At 50.8% G+C, this 23508-nt stretch overlaps 2 protein-coding genes and 1 non-coding gene across 7 annotated transcripts in view; 2 read left to right on the top strand and 1 right to left on the bottom strand.

The window, feature by feature from the left end:
- The window catches only part of NMT1 (N-myristoyltransferase 1), a 41675-nt gene extending 30673 nt beyond the window's left edge, over positions 1-11002 (bottom strand). Inside the window, exon 1 of the mRNA XM_002719442.5 lies at positions 10835-11002. Within this exon, the coding sequence (XP_002719488.4) occupies positions 10835-10965 (131 nt within the window). The 5' untranslated portion in view covers positions 10966-11002. The remainder of the gene's footprint in view (positions 1-10834) is intronic.
- Positions 11003-11194: 192 nt separating this feature from the next.
- Positions 11195-23508, top strand: part of DCAKD (dephospho-CoA kinase domain containing) — a 37353-nt gene continuing 25039 nt past the window's right edge. The window contains exon 1 of one of the 5 annotated variants that reach the window (XM_008271616.4): positions 11195-11395. The gene's annotated coding sequence lies outside the window, so the exon portion shown is untranslated. Of the gene's footprint in view, positions 11396-20558; positions 20681-20895; positions 21022-23508 lie in introns of those variants that run through there. The other 4 variants (XM_051825776.2, XM_070060591.1, XM_008271614.4 and 1 more) reach the window with 4 other exon arrangements.
- LOC127484513 (U6 spliceosomal RNA) lies at positions 21972-22073 on the top strand. Its single transcript, XR_007911574.1, has one exon. It is a non-coding gene; the product is annotated as a U6 spliceosomal RNA (small nuclear RNA).

Raw genomic sequence — 23508 nt, 5'->3', positions numbered from 1 at the left:
TCTGCGGTGTGAACCAGTTGATAGATCTTGATCTCAATCTCAATCTCTGTGTCATTCCTTCAAATAAATAAATATTTTTTTAAAAAGGTCATCTTTTAGTAAAATATTTCTAAATATTCAAACATAAGAAATCCTGTGGACATTTTTGTCTAAAATCAGGGCCGGGGGAGGAGATGGAAAATTAACCTCAGCATTTATTTCTAGAAATAGAGCGCATTACTGGGTGTGTGAGTGGGTGGGAGGGAACGGCAAGCTGACAGAGGAACAGAAGAAGAGAACTTCCAGACAAGGGATCAAAATGTGGGCCTCCTCTCGCTCTTACTGGATGACAAAATCCACACCTGGGAACCAAAAGCTTTTATCACGGGGGAGGACGAGCTAAGCTTCCAATGCTGGAAGTCATCTCAGGGCCATCTGGCTCAACCCGGGGGCTACACATGGGGAAACCAAGGTGAGGCAAAGTGGTCAGCAACTAATTTCCTAGAACCAGGGACAAGTCACCAATCTCTCTCTCTTGTTTTTTTTTTGTTGTTGTTTGTTTGTTTGTTTGGGGGGGGGCTTTTTTTTTTTTTTTGTAAAGATTTTTGATTTATTTATTTGAAAGTCAGAGTTACACAGAGAGAGGCGAGGCAGAGAGAGAGAGAGATCTTCCATCCGATGATTCACTCCCCAATTGACCACAACGGCCAGAGCTGTGCCGATCTGAAGCCAGGAGCCAGGAGCTTCCTCTGGGTCTCCCAGGTGGATACAGGGGAACAAGGACTTGGACCATCTTCTACTGCTTTCCCAGGCCATAGCACAGAGCTGGATCAGAAGTGGAGCAGCTGGGTCTTGAACTGGCCCCCATATGGGATGCCAGCACCTCAGGCCAGGGCATTAACCCGCTGCGCCACAGCGCCGGCCCCAGGTCACCAATCTCTAAAGGGGCCATTCTCCAGTGCTACAGTCTTGTTCCTGCAATGATTTATCAGAGAATCCTTCAAAGCCAATAGATATTGCTTAAACGCACTGGGTCCTAGAACACAGTGTTAGTCTGAGAGGGGCAGATATCAGAGGCAGTGAGGAAAGTGGGCCATGTGGTATCAGTCTCCCCTGCCGTCCCTTTTAAAATTACGGCTTCTGAAACAATGCACTACTTTATTTGCCACACTTGTTGCTTTCTTGGCTTCCCAATGACATTAAAAATGTCCTGAGCACAGGGAGCACATCTTACAAGGTTGTTCCCACAGCACGCTAGCTGTACTGGTCACACAGAGGGTCCATCCCACAGCACGCTGGCTGTACTGGTCACACAGAGGGTCCATCCCACAGCACGCTAGCTGTACTGGTCACACAGAGGGTCCATCCCACAGCATGCTAGCTGTACTGGTCACACAGAGGGTCCATCCCACAGCACGCTGGCTGTACTGGTCACACAGAGGGTCCATCCCACAGCACGCTGGCTGTACTGGTCACACAGAGGGTCCATCCCACAGCACGCTGGCTGTACTGGTCACACAGAGGGTCCATCCCACAGCACGCTGGCTGTACTGGTCACACAGAGGGTCCATCCCACAGCACGCTGGCTGTACTGGTCACACAGAGGGTCCATCCCACAGCACGCTGGCTGTACTGGTCACACAGAGGGTCCATCCCACAGCACGCTGGCTGTACTGGTCACAGAGGGTCCATCCCACAGCACGCTGGCTGTACTGGTCACACAGAGGGTCCATCCCACAGCATGCTGGCTGTACTGATCACACAGGGAAGGGTTCAACAAGCTTCTGGCACCATGAACTAAAACACCACACTAAGAAGCTGCAGCCCAACAAAGGGCTGGAGAACAGCGTTAGTACTGCCTCCACTGCGCAGCTATGTGAACACCCTAGGAAAACAGCAGAAAATGCTGTGCTCTTGGGAGGCACTGGTTGGGATTTTAAATAAGCAGCTTTCCTCTTCCTTAAGATCTTTCCTATTCCCAGACAGTGAAAATGGAGACAGCTCCACTGTAACCATTTCACATGGTTCCAATGTCTTAAACACAGACCACAAGTTTATAAGACATAGAGAAAAAGGTCAGAAGATGAAAGTCACAACTTTGGGTCACCTGTCTTCCATCGCCAAAAAACAGAAATCTTTGGGCTAAACTTGAAAATTTCCCGAGGAACTCTGTAAAACATACCCAAGTCTCCAGTACCCCTTTGAGTCTACGTTTAGACATCAGTGAATCCTTCCGCAAGTTATTTCCTCTTGAGGCATGATACGTTCACCAGGAACTCTACCAGAAGGACCAAAGGCCCAGGGCGCCGGTCAGTCCCAGCTCCCCACTCTGTCCTGCTGCGTCACTTACGCAGTTCTCCAACTCCACTTGGGAATCCCTAACGATGGAGAAATGAAAACACTGCAGGACTGCCACCAAGGGACACAGCAGCCTGTGGACAGGGCTGCCCTCTGCCCTCCCAGGGACAGTCAGCCAGAGTTGTGAAGGTACACAAGCCAGTTCCTGTCCGAGAATAACTGCTTCTCGGAGATCAAAAATTCTGATACATTAAACTGTTTAAAATGGGTATGAGACCAACACGAAAATTCCATACCTTCTGAGTTTCCTTGCTAAGCACGACTATGACCTGCCGGCTCCAAGGTCAAATCCAATTCTGTTCAGAGACCATTATCAGTAACTTTCTGAACGCTGACAACACTGGTAGCAATTTCCCACACAAGAATGACCTCAGAAAAAGATACTGGTCTAACACAGATGGGTTAAAGGGGTCAGCCACTTCCATTACCAGCTCTGGTCCCTAGTCCTGGGAAAGTCATGGTTGCTGAACCAAAGACAGGATCCATGCCGTAGATTCAGGATACAGAAGTCAACTCAGTAGGGCGAAGTCCAAAATGGATCCTCTGATATGTCAGGAGAGGCGGCAATGCGAACCCAAGTCTCACAACCAAATCTAAACCAAATAGTCTTCAGACATGAAATCACAGATGAGATAAACCACACTAAGGGCTTAACACAATGCCCAACACATAATAATAACAGAAATAGATAACATTTATTTTTTTAATTTTTATTTATGTATTTGAGAGGCAGAAAGAGACTGCTCTCATCCGCTGGTTCACTCCCCAAATGTCCACCAAGGCCAGGATCTGAGACACGCTGAAGCCAGAAATCAGGAATTTAGCCCAGGTCTCCCACATGGGTGGCAGAGACCCAAATACCTGAGGCATCACGGCTGCCTCCCCGGGTGCACAGAAGCAGGAAGCTAAACTGGGAGTACAGCCAGGACTCAGACGCGGGCCCTCGACATGTGGGCGTCCCAGTGTTTCAACACTGCGCAAAATGCTCACCAGCACGTGTACTGGACGCTTACAGGAAACCTTCAGCTCCTTCTCAGTCAGCGGCACTGCAAAGGTTTCTTTGAAGCAAACACTGACCTTGTTGAAGAATTTTGCAGTTCCGGTTTTTGTCGCTTTCCATAGAGAACACATATTTTGTGCCTTAAATCCAGCAACCAGGGGCAAGTGTTGTGGCACCGCAGGGACACTGCACCCCCTACTCAAGTGGTTAGGATCAAGCCCCACCTCCGTCTTCCCATCCAGCTTCCTGCTAACGCCAGGAAGGCTCAAGTACTTGATCCTCTGCCACCCACGCTGGCGGCTTCAGCCTGGCCCAGCCCCGGCTGCTGAGGGCATTTGGGGAGTGAACCAGTGGATGAAAGACCTGTCACTCTTTCAAATAAAAATGAATAAACTTTTAAAAAACGCTACAATCACAAGGCTACCTTCTTTGAGGAATCAGCAAAGAGGTTTAAAGGGTAGAGACTTCAGATAAGGAGTCAGAGAGGTTTCCTCCCAAGTCATTTAAGTCTAGTGCTATGTCCTCATCTGTGGGGGCCACAGGCAAAGGGTTAACTGCCGACTTGGTAGGCGGGGGCATCCGTGAGCACAGCGGAGGACGGCGTGAGAGATCGGCCGTCTCCCTGAAATAGGCTCGCACTGAGTGTTCGTTCCTTCGGCTCTCCCGTCTCTTCTCTTTGAAGCAGCTCTTGATTAGTTTCTTTTAATTGCCAGTTAATTGGGAAACAAAATTAGAACACTTATTTGATATCTGTGATGTGGCTTCTCTTTTCAGAATTCTGCTTTGATCTACTTTTGAAAAATCAAAAGCGGAAGGGTGTAATTAAGAGACGAGCACTAAAAAAATGTCTTCGCTCCGCGAGTTCAGTGCAGCTACAAGCCATCGAACACACACGGCAAGAGCTACTCCTCGAGAATCTGAAGAAGGAAGCAGCGGATCAGGACAGTTTTACGGAATTAACTTTCAGAAAGGCCTCTCTCAGGGGACAACATCTCACAAACAGGAAGCAGGGAAGCTTTGTAAGGAGTCAGACAAGCCTGTCCCAAGGAAGAGAGGCAGAGACAGCCCTCTGCCCTGGGGCTTACCACCATCTCCGCGGCATAGATGACACTGCAAAATAAACCCAAAGGACTCCTAAAACAGAAACAGTTTAAAGGTTCTCATTCAAAACACCCAGATAAACTTACTTGTTACCCTAAAATCAAAGTTCACTGATGGCAAATGAGGTTTATTCTTTTTTTTTTTTTTAACTCTATTTATTTCAAAGTCAGAGTTACACAGAGAGAGAAGGAGAGGTCTTCCATCCACTAGCTCACTCCCCAGTTGGCCACAGCAGCCGGAGCTGTGCCGATCCGAAGCCAGGAGCCAGGAGCTTCCCCTGGGTCTCCTATGCGGGTGCAGGGGCCCAAAGACTTTGGCCATCTTCTACTGCTTTCCTAGGCCATAGCACAGAGCTGGATCAGAAGTGGAGCAGCCAGGTCTCAAACCTGTACCACATGGGATGCCGGCACCACAGGTGGTGGCTTCAACCGCCATGCCCCAGCGCCAGCCCAAGGTTTATTCTTTTTTTTTTTTTTTTTTTTTTTTTTTTGACAGGCAGAGTGGACAGTGAGAGAGACAGACAGAGAGAAAGGTCTTCCTTTTGCCGTTGGTTCACTCTCCAATGGCCGCCGCGGCTGGCGCGCTGCGGCCGGCGCACCACGCTGATCCGATGGCAGGAGCCAGGTACTTCTCCTGGTCTCCCATGGGGTGCAGGGCCCAAGCACCTGGGCCATCCTCCACTGCACTCCCTGGCCACAGCAGAGAGCTGGCTCGGAAGAGGGGCAACCGGGACTAGAACCCGGTGTGCCGGCGCCGCAAGGCGGAGGATTAGCCTAGTGAGCTGCGGCACCGGCCAAGGTTTATTCTTTAGCAATACTTTTTTGGAAAGCCCTTCATTAAAAAAAATGGGGGCAGAGCAGGGAGTTTGCCACAGCAGTTAAGACACCACTTGGAACTCCTGCATACAGTAACAGAAAAACTGTAAACAGATATATATGTGTGTGTACGTATGCATGTACACATACAGGTTGTATTCATATGAGCTTTTTACACTCACCAACTGCTTCTGCTTGTTTTATTATGGAAGAAATATATACTAACTAGAAACATCAAGAACCAAACTCCGGGAGAGGCACTTGGTCTAGCAGTTAAGCTGCTGGTTAGGATGCCCACACCCCGTGTGAGAGTACCTGAGTTCCAGTCCCAGCTTGGCTCCTGATTCCAGCTTCCTGCCAGTGTGGTCCAGGGAAGCAGCAGTGATGGCTCAGGTGGGTGGGACACTACTACCACCTCAGAGGCCTGGACTGGAGCCTGTTCCAGCCCCAGCTGCGGCAGGCATTTGGGGAGTACAACAGCAGATGACAAGGGCCTAAGCACTTGAGCCATCATCTACTCCCCGCCCCCATCCAGGGTGCATTATTCAGAAGCTGGACCAGCAAGGAAGTAGCTGGCACTCAAAGTAGCAGGCATCCCAGGATGCAGAATGCCAGCCCCAGGGACTGCATTTAACTGTCATTAACCTTTACTGCATATTACAGAATCACTAACACTGAAAGGAGAAATTCCTTCTCGAGAGAGAGACAGAGACATAGAGTGAGACTGTCCATCTGCTGGTTCACTCCCCAAATGGCCATGATCAGAGCCGAGCTGAGCTGAAGGCAGGAGCCAGAAGCTTCTTCCAGGTCTGCCATGTGGGTGCGGGGGCCCAAGCACTTGAACCATCTTCTACTGCCTTCCTAGGCACATTAGCAGGGAGCTGGATCAGAAGTGGAACAGCCAGGACTCAAACTGGCACCCATATGGGTAGCGGGTGCTGGCTGAGGCAGCGGCTTTAACCGCTACATCACAGCACCTTGCTATCCTCTTAAATTCTTGTATGGCAGGGCTGGCACTGTAGTGCAGCAGTTGAAGTTGATGCCTACAACACTGGCATCCCATATGGGCACCAGTTTGAGTCCTGGCTGCTCTACTTCTGATTCAGCTCCCTGCTAATGTGCCTCAGAAAACAGCGGAGGATGGCCCAAGTGCTTGGGTCCCTGCACTCATGCAGGAGACCTGGGAGAAGCTCCTGGCTCCTGGCTTCCGACTGGCCCAGCTCCAGCCATTGCAGCCATTTGGGGAGTGAACCAGCAGATGAAAGATCTCCGCTCCCCCACCCCCACCCCATAACTCTGCCTTTTAAATAAATAAAACTTAAAAAAAATCTTATATGGGCTGGCACCGCGGCTCACTAGGCTAATCCTCCACCTTGCGGCGCCGGCACACGGGGTTCTAGTCCCGGTTGGGGCGCCGGATTCTGTCCCGGTTGCCCCTCTTCCAGGCCAGCTCTCTGCTGTGGCCAGGGAGTGCAGTGGAGGATGGTCCAAGTGCTTGGGCCCTGTACCCCATGGGAGACCAGGAGAAGTACCTGGCTCCTGCCGTCGGATCAGCGCAGTGCACCGGCCGCAGCGCGCTGGCCGTGGAGGCCATTGGAGGGTGAACCAACAGCAAAAGGAAGACCTTTCTCTCTGTCTCTCTGTCTCACTGTCCACTCTGCCTGTCAAAAAAAAAAAAAAAAATCTTATATGGGGGCTGGTGCTGTGGTATATAGTAGGTTAAGCTGCTGCTTGCAATGCTGGCATCCCATACAGGTGCCAGTTCAAGTTCCAGGGGCTCCTCTTCTGATCTAGCTCCCTGCTAATGCCCTAGGAAAAGCAGCAGAAGATGACCCAAGTGCTTGGTCCACCCATGTGGGAAACCTGGATGAAGCTCCTGGCTCCTGGCTTCAACCTGGCCCAGCACTGGCCATCTGGGGAGTGAACCAGCAGATGGAAGATTTCTTTCTCACTCTGTAACTCTGCCTTTCAACTAGATAAATAAATAAATCTTGAGGGAAAGAAAAGAAAGAAAAGAAAGAAAAGAAAGAAAAGAAAGAAAAGAAAGAAAAGAAAGAAAAGAAAGAAAAGAAAGAAAAGAAAAGAAAAGAAAAGAAAAGAAAAGAAAAGAAAGAAAGAAAGAAAGAAAGAAAGAAAGAAAGAAAGAAAGAAAAGACAAATCTAACTTCCTTCCGTTCAGTGAGGGGAAATGAAACTCTACCAAACTGGGCCAGGCTGCTCCACATTTGATCCCGCTCCCTGCTAATGCATCTGGGAAAGCAGCAGCAGATGGCCTAAGTACTTGAGCCCTGTCACACAGGTAGGAGACCTGGATGCAGTTCCAGGTTTCTGGCTTTGGCCTGACCCAACCCCAGCCATTGTGGCCATTGTGGCCATTGTGGCCATTGTGGCCATTTGGGGAGTTCAGCTAGCAACTCAAAGATATCTCTTTCTCTCTCTCCTCTTTCTCTTTCTGTAACTCTGCCCTTCAAATAAATAAAATAAATCTTTAAAGGGAAAAAAAAGAAAGGTAAGCAGAAATTGGACACATTACACAAAACTGTCAAAGGTTATTTAATGACCGCTACGAAAGAAGCTACCAAAAAATACAGTATGTGGTAAGAACATAGGGCAAACTGGGAGAAAGTCAGGAGTGACCTCAAGAATGAACAGAAGGGAGGAGAGCAGTATTCCAGATGTTATCGCATTTAACCTCCACGTAACTCTAGGTTAAGTAATTTTCCCAAGGTCATAGGAGCATTGTGTCAGAATTAGGCTTTGAAACAGGCTTGAGGGGCTGGCGCTGTGGTGTAGCAGCTAAAACCACCACCTGCAGTGCTGGCATCCCATATGGGCACTATTTCAATTTCCAGCTCTCTGCTATGGCCTGGGAAAGCAGTGGAAGATGACCCAAGTCCTTGGGCCCCTGCACCACATGGGAGACCTGGAAGAAGATCCTGGCTCCTGGCTTCAGATGGGTGCAGTTCTGGCCATTGTGATCATTTGGGGAGCGAAGCAGTGGATGGAAGGCCACCCCCCCCCACCGCCTCTGCCTCTGCCTTTCAAATAAATAAATAAATCTTTAAAAAAAAAAAAGGTTTGAATGACTCTCCAGTCCAAGCTTTTCCCAGTACACCACACTGCTTCTTCCCAAAACACTTTGCTCTGAAAGTTAACGAAAGAACTGTCGACTCTCCCCCCGATTCTAAGCACCACAGCAACTCTCTCCTCCAGACCAGGCCTCCTGTGTGTCACCTGCCAGTTTCAGACTCATTTTCACAGACACCCAGACTACGCATGCTAAAAACCTAGTCTGTTCACCCAAACCACAACCAAGCACAATGAGAAAAAACACTTTCAAAGTTTTGTGAGGTTATCATTTTGTTGCACTACAAATTAAACACAAAGCTATCCGGAAATAGTTTTATGAAGTGATTCATAAATTACTAGGAATAAAATTAATTAAACAACTACAGATACTGGTCAGGGCATCAATTTAGCAGAGAAAAATATAAGGAACTACACAAGGGTAGGCATTTGGCCTAGCAGTTAAGACACTGCTTAGGACACCCACAGCCTGCAGCACAGAGCCTGGCTCTGTGCTCCTACTCCAGCTTCCTGCTCACACACACCTGGGAGGTGGTGGCGACGGCTCAAGTAGTCGGGTCCCTGCTAGCCATGTGGGAGATGGAGACTGAGTTCCCAGCTCCTGGTTTCAGCCTGGTACATCCCTGACTGTAGAACTCTGTTGGTGAGTCTGTCTCTCCCTCTCCCTCCCTTCCTCTCTCTCTGCCTCTCAAATACATTAAATAAACAAGTACATCTTTTTTAAAACAGCAACTACAGGTACAGTGCTGTGGTATAGTGGGTTAAGTCACCATCTGGTACCAGCATCCCACATGGGAGCCTGTTTGAGTCCTGGCTGCTCCACTTCCGATCCAGCTCCCTGCTAATGTGCCTGGGAAAGCAGTGGAAGATGGCCCGAGTGCTTGGTGCCCTGCCACCCATGTGGGAGACCTGGAAGAATCTCCTAGCTCCTGGCTTCTGCCTGGCCCAGCCCTGGCTGATGCAGCCATCTGGGGAAAGAACCAGTGGATGGAGATCTCTCTGTCTCTGCCTCTCTCTCTGTAAGTCTGCCTTTCACATAAATAATAAATAAACCTTAAAAAAAGAAAAAAGCAACTACATAAACAGCATCCCAAAAGCCACACTTTCACTTCTGAAGTGACTTCCACATTTGACCATCGCATCCAGGACGGTAATCTCTGCTCAACAGGGCTGCCCTTTCCCTTCTTGGGTTCCCACTTCCTCTTTCTCGCATCCAGACTCAGGAATCTCAAACTTGGAAGCGGGTTTTTATTATGTGAGAATCTGTGCTGAGTTACAGCAACAGAACAGTTATAAAAAACAAATCTGGCTAGCTTCCTTTTTCTCTACATTTGTCTTACGATTTTTAATGCTGGTCGAAGAACATAAAACCTGATCTATTCAGCCTAAATCAACATAAGCATGTTACAAAGAATTTAAACACTCGTTTGCCCTCCCAGTGCTACAAAGCAGCAAGCAAAAACAAACAAACAAACAAACAAACAAAAAAACCAAACAAAACTTAAAAAGTTTATTCAAAGACCTCAAACTTGGTCTTTGCCTCCAGGAGCAAACAAGCTAGCTAAAAAATCAGACTCAGCAAGAGTTTTGCACCCAGAACAGCATCTGGAGACTTTCACTTAAAACAAGACAGGAAGAGAGCGAGTGAGCACCAGCGATACACTGTGGCTTATAAAAGTGAAAACTGATTTGGAAAAAGGAACTCAACACTTAAAACATCTGGTGTATTTCTTCTCCGCGAGCAACAAATACAGCAGACACTAAGTTGCAAGACCCTAAAGTACAGGAAATGCACTGCTAAGCCCACAGACGGCAAACCCTGCCCAAGGAGAACATCACTCAATCTCCTGACACGTGGGGCTGCTTCACAAAGTTAACACAGCAAAGATGCTGAAGACCTAACATCAGGAAACAGATGATCTGGAATAACGGACACTGTATAAATCAAAACATTATCACACGGTTCAACTGCACAGGGTTTATAAGGTGAGTCTGTATTTTGGGATTCTCTCGCAGTGATTGTTTTACAACATAATTATATGTAAGGTCTGTACAGCCCGATGAATTTCCTCACTGGATGCGAACGGCTGCGAAATGTTTTATTATTCGTTTATTGCTAGGCACGTTGCTCTCACCAGCCCTGTAAGTAACGTTCTCTTTTAACTGTGCTTACTGGACTGCCCCGCGTCGTTCCATCGAAAACCATCGTCCAACATGCTCTTTTCCCAGGACGCGATTCAAGCACACGAGTGAAACATTACACAGAAGAACTTTTATATAATAAAAGTATTGAATGTCTTCGGCCCTTAATATACTGAGCACCCACCCCTGGTAAAAGACAAAGGCAGCAACCAATCGCCAGGCAGGATCCCAATGCTTTAGCCAATAAGAATACGGGGGTGGGGTTAGACTAAGCTCCGGGTGACTTCCCCGCACCCCAGAGACCCAGGTTGTGGGGGACTGGAAGGGAATTGGACTCCGGGGATATAGTTACCCCCGGTTGTAGCTGTTGTCCTCTTCGTTCTCACAGTCGCTGCAGTGCTCATGGCCGTTTCCATTCCCTTCCATCATCTGCGGCAGCGAAGGTGCCGGCGGCTTCACTGCTGTCTCACTCTCGTCCGCCATCTTGAGTTGCGAGAGCGGAGCTCCGCGCCCCGCTACATGGGGGGCTCCTATTGGACGAGGGGAACGTGCGCCGTATTCTGGGTTTTGTAGTTTTTCTAGGCAAGGGAGCCGCCACTGGGAACGGCTCCTAACCAGGAAGCCTGAAGAAGGTGGACTACAATACCCAGAAATCATGAGGTGAGGCTGTCGGAGGTGGGAACAGAAATACCCGGAAGACTGGGCATTCGGCCGTGCAGTGAGGGGAGAAGGGGCGCGAGGCTGGCCGGGCAGATACGGCTCGCTCCGGCGGCCGCCTAGCATGCTGGGAGTTGTAGTTTGAGGCTGGATAGCGTTGCAGGCATGGAGGCTTCAAACTCCAAGGTTTGACTTCAGCCTGCTCTTACTAATGCCGTCGTTATTGGCTTCCGTTAAGGACCGTTGTCATTCCTGGGTAAGTGAGAGGGTTTGAGGCCCGAGGGTACGACCCGCCGGGAGCCCGGATGCCCAGCCTTCTTGGAAAGGGCTTTTCCTGTAAAAGGCCCGGTTGGCTCCCAGCCACCTTTCTCAGCCGGGAGTCTCGAGGGCCTCCTGAGAGGCGGTGAATTACGGTGTGCGGTGCAGGGACCCTGAGCCTCAAAGCCTGAGTGCTGGGCCGGCAGGGCTCGCCGCCTCCGGGCGTCTGGGTACCGCGCTCCTCCAAGCTCTTCCGCCCACATGGGAGAGCCCTCCCCAAGGCCTCTCGTGAGCACTTAAGCCAGGTTCTGTAGGAAGGCGTCTCGTCCGTTAGCTCATGTAATGCTCTCCTCAAGCCTAGCCTCCTTGTGCACACACTGACTCGCAGAGCGTGGAAGCTCCAGTCTCCTGGCCAGCAAGTAGCCAGATCAGTGACTGAATCGCATCTCCCTGGCCCAGGCCCTCCCAGTCCTTCGCCATCACGAAAGCCCCGTCCTTGGCCCGAATGCTCCAGGCCCTGGGTCTCGCGCCTGTCACTGAGTCATCTCACACCCGGGTGCGCAGGAGAGGGCCCCTTCCCAGGGTTGGGGAGTGGTGGTTGGTGAGGGGAGGGCCGCTTACTGTCAGGGAGCTCTGTGGCCAAAAAGGGAAACGAGCTTTGCCCTAGAGGGGGAAAGGGGCGAAATGGGAAGAAACAGTTCCCATCTGGCCCTGGGAAAGAATACACACAACAGAGCTAAACATAGGCCGCTCCTCTTAGGCCAGTGTAGGAACAGAGAAGTCAGTGTGACCCAATCATTTATATCTGACTCTGGAAGGCCGGCCTCGGCTGACAGCTGTCACCACTCTCAGCAGAGCCTGCCGCGGACACAGTGCCTCCGTGCAGCTGCAGGGGAAGGCGAGGGTAGAGATGATGAAGCCTTCCATGTGTTAGACCGGCTTACCCGTGCCAAATGCTCCCCCCACTTCAGTCCACGTGACCTTCTGAAGTAGACAGGGAAGGGGAAAGTTGTGCTTGTAAAAATATAAATCGCAGCTGATACCCGGTTGCAGGCCTTGGACCGGCGCTCATATCTCGTATTCTAAGTCCCAGACCTGTGTTTTCTTTCCCCACAGATATGCAGAAGTTGAATGAATGCTAGCGAAGCCCAGCCAAGGAAGAGTGATTAGAGGGAATGAAGGGCTAATTTCTGTGGACTCGGCCCTCCTTATAGTTCAAAATTAAGTAGGACGCCTGGTCTACATTTGTTTATAAATGTTTATTTTCATCTGCTTGAAAGGCAGAATTGTATATATGGAGAGAGAGAGGTCGCCCATCTGTTGGTTCACTCCCCAAATATGCACACCAGCCAAGATGGGAGCAAGCTGAAGCAGGAGCCTGGAACTCCATCGTGCTGCCCCCCAGGGGTGGCACAGAGGTATTTGACCATCCTCCGCTGCTCTCAGGATGCATGAGCAGGTCGCTGGGTGTGAGGTGCAGACGTCCCGAGCTGCGCCTACCACAGTGCCTACCCCTGCCTTATGCTGTAATGCAAGTGAACAGGTTGTGCTCAGTGGAAAACCTTTCTGGAAAGGAGGCAAGCAATGTGGTTGTCAGGATCAGGGTCAGAATGTAAGTGGGATAGCGGGTAAGGCCGCCGCCTGTAGCGCCACCGTCCCACATGGCGGCCTACTCACGTCCCGGCTGCTCCGCTTCTGATCTAGGTCCCTGCTGATGGCTGGGAAAGGCAGCAGAAGATGGCACCTGCCACTCACACGGGAGACCCGGCCCCGCGCTGACAGTTACAGCCGTATGGGGAGTGACCCGGTGGTTGGAAGATCTCTGTGTCTCCCTCTCTTTCTGTAACTCTGACTTTCAAATAAATAAATCTTTTTTTTTTTTTTTAAAGAATGTAGAAGTCCAAAGTTCTGGAATCCAACACCTCTGAGAATTTTGGAGTTAGAAGTGACCTCAGAGGCACTTACTGCCTTTCGTGGGATTTTTTTCAAGTTAGCATCCTCATTTCGACTTTGCAGGATCTATGATTTCTCTATAATAAAACTGAAAGGTTTTTTAGAAGGATCCTCCAGCCTCCTTTTTTAGATTTTCTGTTTAAAATTCCTTTTTCTTTGTTGGAAAGGCAGAGAGAGACAGTGACAGAGAGGGCGTTCGTCCGTAGGCTGGTTCACTCCCGAACCTGCAGCAGCCTGGGCTGGGTCATGGCAAGCACGCCGAGTAGCCAGGATCTGAACCTGGCACCGTGATTTGGGGGGTGTGTGTCCCTAGCAGCAGCGTAACCACTGCGCAGATGCCTGCCCGGATGTGATGTTTTTGAAGATTTTCAGCGTTTGTGGTTGTGTGACCACTTGATAACTGAACGCTGCCGCATGCCATTTTGCTCCTGAGTTTCCGTTTGGACCCACAGTCACACTGTTACAGGGTAATGGCCCAAAGCAAAGCAATGTGAAGTTTCCAAAATTGGATTTACAAACGTTTTCTTGAGGCTCCAAGAATTGTGTGAGCCCCTCACCCCCGTACTCCCCTGGGAGAGAGAGCTTTCCACCTTCAGACAGCTCCAGTTGGCGGAAAGGTGGCCAAGCTCTGCCTTTAGGAGTTATAAAAAAAAAAAAAAAAAAAGCATTCCTGTGGCCTTGCAAAGAGCTGTGGCGTTCTCAGCGATTCGTATCTAGTCCCTGACATTCTTGTTCACGAGGTAAACGTTCCCAGCTTTCAGCTCAGGAGGACCCTGCTCGCTCCTCCCACCCCCTCTTGCCAGCAGGGACACTGTAGGAAGGTGGCGGGGTACAGCAGGGTTCTGAGGGTGGCTGGGGGCGTCCTTGTGAAATTGCTGCTAGTGCCAATCCCGCCATTATCCCTTCTCAGCTGTTTGTGAAGAAAGGAAAATTCAGTGGTTGCGAGTACAGGCCCTGGGGGAAGTTCAGGCTGGGCCTTTAGTGGGTGCAGCTTCGGAAGAGAACCGTCTACACTGAGGGCCAGGGTTTGTGCTCAGAAGTTCAGAGGCTCCCCGGCAGGCTAGGCTGTGGCCTAGGGTGTGGCATCTCTCATTTGTACAGCTTGCACTCCCCCACAGATTCCAGCCTTCCCCTGCAGATCCTGAAAACTAGTGGGGATCCACAGCACCCTCAGGAATCGCATTGTTACCACATTAAAAAGCACAAAAAGATGTCCCTATTGGGAAAAAGATAGTAAAGATTCTTAGATTAGAAAGAGCACATACCCCATAGGTTCACACAAATATCCCTTCAGGGGCCAGTGCTGTGGCACAGTGGGGTAAGCCTCCTCAGCATCGCTATGGGCACCGGTTCTAGTCCCAGCTGCTCCTCTTCTAATCCGGCTTCCTGCTGTGGCTTGGGAAAGCGTAGAAGATGGCCCAAGTCCCTGGGCCCCTGCACCCCCGTGGGAGACCTGGAAGAAGCTCGGGGCTCATGACTTCAGATTGGCTCAGCTCCAGCCGTTACGGCCATTTGATGAGTGAACCAGCGGATGGAAGATGTGTCTCTCCCTCTCTTTCTCTGTAACTCTGCTTTTCAATTAAAATAAATCTTTTTCTTTTTCTTTTTTTTTTTTTTTTTGACAGGCAGAGTGGACAGTGAGAGAGAGAGACAGAGAGAAAGGTCTTCCTTTGCCGTTGGTTCACCCTCCAATGGCCGCCACGGCCAGCGCGCTGCGGCCGGCGCTCCGCCCTGATCCGATGGCAGGAGCCAGGAGCCAGGTGCTTTTCCTGGTCTCCCATGGGGTGCAGGGCCCAAGCACCTGGGCCATCCTCCACTGCACTCCCTGGCCACAGCAGAGAACTGGCCTGGAAGAGGGGCAACCGGGACAGAATCCGGAGCCCCGACCGGGACTAGAACCCGGTGTGCCGGCGCCACAAGGCGGAGGATTAGCCTAGTGAGCCGTGCCACCGGCCTAAAATAAATCTTAAAAAAAAAAAAAAAAAAAAAAGACTTGGGAGCCGTTGGAGGATCTTTAGCAGTGGGGGAGACAGGAGCAAATATTTTGTTGGAAAAATCTTCCTAAGCGGCAGCCTGGCTTTCCTTCTGAAGAACAGGGCTAGGGAGCTCGTGTGAAATCAGGAACAGGGAGGCGGCCCTCGCAGCTGCCCCTCCCCAGAACTCAGCCTTCCTCCCTGAGCCGCAGCCTGACACGTGGGCCTGCAGCGCCCTGGGCCCAGCCTCCTGCTTGGTGCTGTGGGCATTGAGAAGGAGTGTGCCGAGGAGTGGGCATTTGGTCTAGTGGTGAACTCGCCCACACCCCGTATGTTCAAGTCCTGGCCCTGCGCAATGATTTGTCCCAAGTTTCATTGCTGTGTAGTGTGGGGCTGAGACTTGAACCTGGCCGGTCTAACACAAAGCCTGGTGCAGTAGCTGGATTGCCCTCCTCCTCGCGCTTCCCTGAGGGAGAACATACGGGGAAACGTGTCTGGAGGGGTGAGCTGGGCGCGGTCACGGGAAACCTTGTTTCAGGTGAAGGAGTTTGGATTTCATCTCACTGGTGAGAGCCTCTGGAAGGGTTTTTTGTTTTTGTTTTTTTTCTTTTTTTGGAAGCTTTTAAATAAAGAATAAATATTAATGATATTTGTGAAGTATGGTATAAATTTAATTGCGTATTAATATTTATTTAAAATAAACAAAGGGAAATTTTTAGAACCAGGAGTCAAAGAAGTCATCTCCAATGGACCCAGAGGGTTGTTCCTCAAACAAAACTGGAGGCGGCGTTGTATTCCCAGCCTCGTGCTCAGCGCCAAGGGCACGGGGGTGGCTGAGTTGCAGGTCACTGTCAGGATGAAACGAGATCCTTAGGTAAGCAGCTAGAGCCAGCTCAAAGCTTATTATTGGCCTCCTGAATAACAGAGCCTGTGTGTTTAAGCAGAAAAAGCCCTTGATTGCATCACTGTAAAGGGTAGAGTTTGAGTATGAGGAGGCGCCTGGGTGAAGCCCCTACAGCAGCCAGCCCTTCAGCCTTTGTTTTGGGACCACCCAGGGCAGCGGACAGGGGCTCTAGGCAGATAGAACCACAGGCAGGGGCTGGCCTTGTGGCTGCTGGTTAAGCCCAGAGCTCCGCTTCTGATCCAGCTCCCTGCTAATGTGCCTGGAAAAGCATCAATAGATGGCCCGAGTCCTTGGGCCCCTGCACCCATGTGGGAGACCTGGATGGAGCTCCCAGCCTTAGCTTCAGCCTAGAACAGCCCCAGCTGTTTGGTCATTTAGGGAGTGAAACAGTCAATGGAAGATCTCTCTCTCTCTTTAACTCTCAATTAATTTAACTTTCAATTCAATAAGTAAATCTTGGGGCCAGTGTTGTGACGCAGTGGGTTAAGCCGCCACTTGTGACACCAGCCTCCCATATCAAAGCGGTTCGAGACCCAGCTACTCTGTGTCCAGTCCTACGTCTCCTGATGCATGGGGAAATGGCCCGAGTACTTGGATCCCCGCCACCCATGTGGGAGACCAGGATGGAGTCTCTGGCTCCTGGCTTTGACCTCTCCCTCCTTCCCTCCCTCTCTCCGTCTCTCCCTCTCCCTCCTTCTCTCTCTCTTTTTTTTTTTTTTTAAAGATTTGTTTATTTATTTGAAAGTCAGAGTTAGAGAAAGGAGAGGCAGAGAGAGAGAGAGAGACAGAGACAGAGACAGAGACAGAGACACAGAGGTCTTCCATCCACTATTCATTCCTCAGTTGGCTGCAACGCCAGAGCTGCACTGATCCGAAGCCAGGAGCCAGGAGCTTCTTCAGAGTCTCCCACGCCGCTGCAGGGGCCCAAGGAGTTGGGCCATCTTCTGCTTTCCCAGGCCATAACAGGGCTCTGGATTGGAAGTGGAACAGCTGGGACTCGAACTGGCATCCATATGGGATGCTGGCACTGCAGGCAGTGGCTACCCGCTACATCACAGTGTCGGCCTCATCTCCCTCTTTCAAATAAATAAATATTTTAAAAAATAAATAATAAATCTTTAAAAAGAAGAATCAAAGGGATACCTGCTTAGAATACAAGGCCACTGCTGTGCGCCAATAGTTCATTCATAACACTGTAAGGCAGTATCTGGCAAAGCAGGATCATCTGGAAGGATTTTTTTTTTTTTTTTAAGATTTATTTATTTGAAAGGCGGAGTTAGAGAGAGGCAGAGGCAGAGAGAGAGAGGTCCTCCATCCGCTGGCTAGCTCACTGGATGGCAGCAATTGCCAGAGCTGGGAGCCCTCTTCCAGGGCTCCCACGTGGGTGCAGGGGTCCAAGCACTTGGGTCATCTTCTACTGCTTTCCCAGGCCATACAGAGAGCTAGATCGGAAGTGGAGCAGCCGGGACTAGAACCGGCGCCTATATGGGATGCTGGCAGTGCAGGCGACAGCTTTACCCAGTATGCCAGTCCCGGGGGGTTTCTAAACAAAAGGCTGCAGGCAGATGCAGATACCTTTTTTGGTGGGACAGACATCGCTCTTTCCCTGTCACTGTCTTGGCCAACACAGTTATTGATGGACAGACAGACGTCCTTCAGATATGTTGGGAGCAGGGGAAGTGGATGACCCCAGCGCTAGGTTATCTCAAGCTGTTTGGCCAGGGACCTGATTTTTAGAACAGGAATTAGCATTGTTCTCCATGGCCCCATGACTTAACGACTCAAAATTATCTAAGGAAGAACTTTCTTTTTTAAATTAAAAAAATTATTTGTTTATTTGACAATCGAAGTATGGTTGAAAAGGATAATATAGAAGTGATTCAGACACTGGCAAGGTGTTGGTCCAAATTGTGGGAACTCTGGGCTTGGACCTCCAGGCCTGATGAAATTGGGCGCAGGTAGGTATGTAAAGACTAATGAATGTTTACTGCTACTCGCCTGGGAATGCTCCAGACTGCAAGACGATGCACTTATAAGAGCCTTTCTGGGCCGGCGCCGCGGCTCAATATGCTAATCCTCCACCTAGCGGTGCCGGCACACAGGGTTCTAGTCCCGGTCGGGGCACCGGATTCTGTCCCGGTTGCCCCTCTTCCAGGCCAGCTCTCTGCTGTGGCCTGGGAAGGCAGTGGAAGATGGCCCAAGTGCTTGGGCCCTGCACCCCATGGGAGACCAGGAGAAGCACCTGGCTCCTGCCATCGGATCAGCGCAGCGCGCCGGCCGCGGCGGCCATTGGAGGGTGAACCAACGGCAAAGGAAGATCTTTCTGTCTCTCTCTCTCACTGTCCACTCTGCCTGTCAAAAAATAAATAAATAAATAAAAGCCTTTCTGCACACCCCTACCCACCTTCTCAGCATCCAGCAAGCAGCCTGTGGCGCTCTGCCTGCTGTGCAAACAGAATCAAGCCTGGCTTAAACCCCTGCCCTCTGTCCCGACAGGCTGAAACCCAGCTCTCTCTTTGACCCCCCGCCATTCTCTCCTCCCTACAATAAAGTCTTCTCAACTTTAACTAGCTGCCTCCTCTCCTTCTTTGAACCCTAAAATCCTAAGACCTAACACAAGTGGCCCAACAGGGCCCCCAGTTCTCCCTGCTGTGTTCTGACTGAAAATCAGAGTGCTCTGACGGCTCTGTGACCCAGCCATCTGCAGGTTTTTCCCAGCAGGCTTGAGCCCAAGCCAGAACCTTGACATTCCCAGCACCGATGGAAATGTTTAGGTTGCGGTCCTGGTCCTGAGCCTAAATTCCTTAAGCCCTCATACAAGGCCCCCCTCCCCCGCTCCCGCAGATACGCCCAAGCAGACCATCATTGTTCTCACTGTCGCAGGGATGAGCTGCAGTGTTCTGTAAGCACATTCCCCTAATGAATGCTCCGGACTGGTCACCCCGGTGTTTAGTGCTTCTTTGGAATCCCAGCTGGCCCCATGTCAGGATGAGCTGGGGCAGTCCTTTGTGGGGACCCCTCTACTGCCACCCTTGAGAAGACACTGAAACAGGCCCTTCTGATCATAAGATGGAATTCTATTTGTTAAGTGAAAGCTATTGACTCTTTAAAAAAATATTTATTTTATTTATTTGAAAGAGTGACAGAGAGAGGCAGAGACAGAAAGAGATCTTTTCACCCACTGGTTCACTCCCCAAATGATTGCAATGTTCCTGGCTGGGCCAGGTCACAGCCAGGAGCCAGGAACTCCATCCGGGTCTCCCACATGGGTGGCAGGGGTCCAAACACTTGGACCATCTACTGCTACTTTCCCAGGTGCATTAGCAGGGAACTAGATGAGAAGTGGAGCAGCTGGGACAGCCACTGGTGTCCATATGGGATACAGCATTGTGGTTGGCAGCTTAACTCACTGTGCTATGAGCAGGCTCAGCTATTGACTTTTGAACTCAGGGAGAAAATTTTCCGATACTAGAGTGGAAGATATTAAATACTTTATTCCTCAGTATATTGGATCCCTACTTTGCTGGACACTAAGTATGCTAATGGTAAAGGTAAATGAGATTCCTACCTTAAAGGTAAGCATAGAGCAGAAATACAGTTTAGGAGGAGGGGCGGCAGGGTAGCGCTAATTAAGGATCACCTATTGTATATGTGATGCATCCTTAGATACTTTTATGTACTTTCGGTTCTTTTTAAAGATGTGCCATTTATTTTATTTGAAAGGCAGAGAGACAGAGACGGAGCAAGCTCCCATCCACTGGTTCAATCCTCAAATGTCCTCAACAGCCAGGAGGCTGAAACTGAGGGCTGGTGGCTCCAGTCGGGTCTTCCAGGTGGTTGGCAGGGACCTAACTTCTCCTCCTCCTCCTCCTCCTCTTCTTAAAGATTTATTTAAGAGGCAGAGTCAGAGAGAGAAAGAGAGCACGCCTCCATCCCTGGTTCATTCCCCAAATGGGCGCAACGTCAGGAGCTGAGCCGATCCGAAGCCAGGAGCCAGGAGCTTCTAGGTCTCCCACCTAGGCCTTGGGGCATCTTCCACTGCGTCCCCAGGCCATCAGCAGGAGCTGGATCAGAAGTGGAGTAGCCAGGACACACCTGGAATCCTGGCGCTGCAGGCGGAGGCTTTATCTACTGCACCACAGCGCCGGCCCGACTTCTTGAGCCACCACCTGCTGCCTCCCAGGGTCTGCATTAGCAGGAAGCTGGAATCTGGAGCTGAGAGGCAAAGTGACTTTCTAGGTTCATATGGGCAGTCAAATGACTGTATGAGAGGACCAAGGGGTTAGGCTCTAAACACGTTTCCTCTTGTGTGAAATGCGGATAAAGGGCTGCGAGGACCGCGATGAAGCCTACGGAGCGCTCCAGGACCTGCAGAGTAGCACAGGCTCAGTGAACTTCCGCCGCTGCCACGGCTGCACAACTAGCGAGGGGCGCGCCTGACTCCGGAGTTAGGGTCAGCAGTCCCCCGTCGGGCACGGGAGAACTCGGGCTCCCGTTAAGCTCCAGCCCCGCCCCGCCCTGCGCTCCACGCCCACGCCCGGCCTGGCCCCGCCCCGCGCTCCACGCCCACGCCCGGCCTGGCCCCGCCCCGCGCTCCACGCCCACGCCCACGCCCGCCCCTGGCCCCGCCCCGCGCTCCACGCCCGGCCTGGCCCCGCCCCGCCCCCCGCCGGCCGGACGTCCGGTCCGTCCGCGCGCACCCCGAGGCCCCGCCTCGTTCGCCGAGAGCTAGCCAGTAAGCGGCGCGGAGATTGGGCGAGCGGCGGCCGCCTGGGCCGTGTCAGAGGCCCCGGGGTACGTAGCGAGCTGCGGGGCCGGGGGGCGCGAGCCGGGACGCCTTGTTGGCCGCGGGCGGCCCGGCGCGTGGCTGGGCTGGAGGCCGGTGCCTGGGCGCGCGGCGTGGTGGCCCGCGGCGTGGAGGGCCCGCGTGGAAGCCGGAGGGCGGCGTTTGCAGCAGCGTGCCTAGGTCGGCCTTGGTGCCGCCGTGCGAGGCGTGCGGACACGCTTAGACCCGGACGGCCGTGGGCGTAGGTTTAAACCCAGCTCCACAAGCCGCCGCGCTCGACAGCTGTGTGGTCAGCCTGCAGACTCGCGTTTCATTTCTTAATATTAATACATTAGATTTTCTTAGGGGTCATAGCAAATGCACGACCCACAGTCTACAGCACAGTTCTGAACAGTTCTCTTACTGTGATGTTAACACAACAGATTCAGTGTAGTTCCCAGATAACAGTCCTAGCAATGTAATGACACCTCCCTCTCTCCCTTTTTTTCTAATTTTTGCGAAAAAGTATATTTTTAAAAGATTTTTTATTTGTTTGAAAGGCAGTTTTATATATATATATATAGAGAGAGAGAGAGAGAGGATATATATATATATAGAGAGAGAGAGAGAGAGAGAGAGAGGCCGTCCATCCACTGGTTCACTTTCCAAATGTCCACAACAGCTGAATCTGCCCCGATCCGGAGCCAGGAGCCTCTTCAGCTCTCCCACGCGGGTGCAGGGGCCCAAGGACCTTGCCCACCTTCTACTGCTTTTCCAGGCTGGAGCAGAGAGCTGGATCAGAAATGGAGCAGCCAGGATTCCAACCGATGCCCACATGAGATGCCAGCCCTGCAGGCGGCCACTTTACCCTGTATCCCACAGCACAGCCCGAGAAAATATGTTTTTAACCTACATTATAGTCAAAGGTTTAATGCTCCCCCAAGTAAAGAGCTAAGTAAGTATAAAGTAAAGGAACCGTGCTCGCTTCCACAGACATACACTAAAATTGAAACGGTTCAGAGATTAGCATGGCCCCTGGGCAAGAATGACATGCAAAATTGGTGCAGTGTTAAATACTGGAAAAAAAATAAAGACCATAGTTCAGCAGGAATATAGGCAAGAGCTATAAGCAACGTACGTGAAAAGATGTCTGTTTCACTGATATGCGGTGTATTTATTTATTTGAACAGAATTAGAGATCTTCCAGGCACTGAGTCACTGACCAGAAGGCTGCAACAGCCAAGGCTGGGCCGGGCTGAAGCCAGGAAGTTCTTCCCGGTCTCCCACATGGGTGGCAGGGTCCCAAACCCTTGGGCGATCTTCCGCAGCTTTTCTTAGGCCATTAGCAGAGAGCTGGAGAAAGTGGAGCTGTCAGGACGCAGACCAGTGCCCATAGTCACAGGTGGAGACTTTTACCTGCTACACCACAATGCTGGCCCCCAAATTTTAAAATAAAAATACATCATTTATATATATATATATATATATAGAGAGAGAGAGAGAGAGAGAGAGAGGCAGGCTGGTGCTGTGGTGCTGCGGGTTAACGCCCTGGTCTGAAGTGCTGGCATCCCATATGATCCCATATGGGTGCTGGTTCGAGACCCGGCTGCTCCTCTTCCAGTTCAGCTCTCTGCTATGGCCTAGGAAGGCAGTAGAGGATGGCCCAAGTCCTTGGGCCCCTGCACCCACATGGGAGACCTAGAAGAAGCTCCTGGCTCCTGGCTTCGGATCGGCGCAGCTCCGGCTGTTGCGGCTAATTGGGGAGTGAACCATTGGATGGAAAACCTCTCTCCCTTTTTCTCTCTCTCTCTCTGCCTCTCCTCTCTGTGAAACTCTGACTTTCAAATAAATAAATAAATCTTAAAAATATGTATATATATATATATAACACATCATTAAACCTACATATATTTGCTACCGCAGATAAGAGAAAATGTGATGTTTTTCAGGGTGGGTCTGGCCTGTCTCACGTAGCGTAATGATCTCCAGTTGCATCTGTTTTGCTGTGGATGTCAGGATTCATTCTTTTTCCATCAGCTGGTGGACACCTAGGTTGGTTCTGTAGCTTAGCTGTTGTGAACTGAGTGGCGATAGCATATGCTGCTGGGTTTGATTTTTGAACTCAGCCTCTCACTTCCAGTTTTGTGACCCTGGGTACCTTCCTGACGCGCAGTTTGCTTGCCTGGGAGTGGTTCCTGTGTGGCAGGGTGGGTGTGAAGTGGGTATACAGTGCTTTGCCGGGGGAGCTGGGAGTGGAGTGCTCTGATCTTCAGACCTCTCTTCTCAGCCTCCCTCTCCAAGGAGACTGCACTGAGGACCTCCACCAGCTGCCTCTCCCGCCCACAGTCTCTGGCATTGAGTTGGCTTATGGAGCTTTCAAGGATTTTTTTGTTCTCCCTTAGGTGTGGGGAAAGTATCTCCTGAATGAGTTTTCCTATTAAGTCCTGATTCTAGAGTGAGGAAGTGGAAGCCTCTAATATGTTTGATGTTTTGCGTGTGTGGGATTTTTTGTTCTT

This window comes from Oryctolagus cuniculus, chromosome 17, assembly GCF_964237555.1.
Source record: "Oryctolagus cuniculus chromosome 17, mOryCun1.1, whole genome shotgun sequence".
Classification (NCBI taxonomy): domain Eukaryota; kingdom Metazoa; phylum Chordata; class Mammalia; order Lagomorpha; family Leporidae; genus Oryctolagus; species Oryctolagus cuniculus.
Note: the sequence above shows the minus strand (reverse complement) of the source record. Positions and strands in the feature narration are given on the sequence as shown.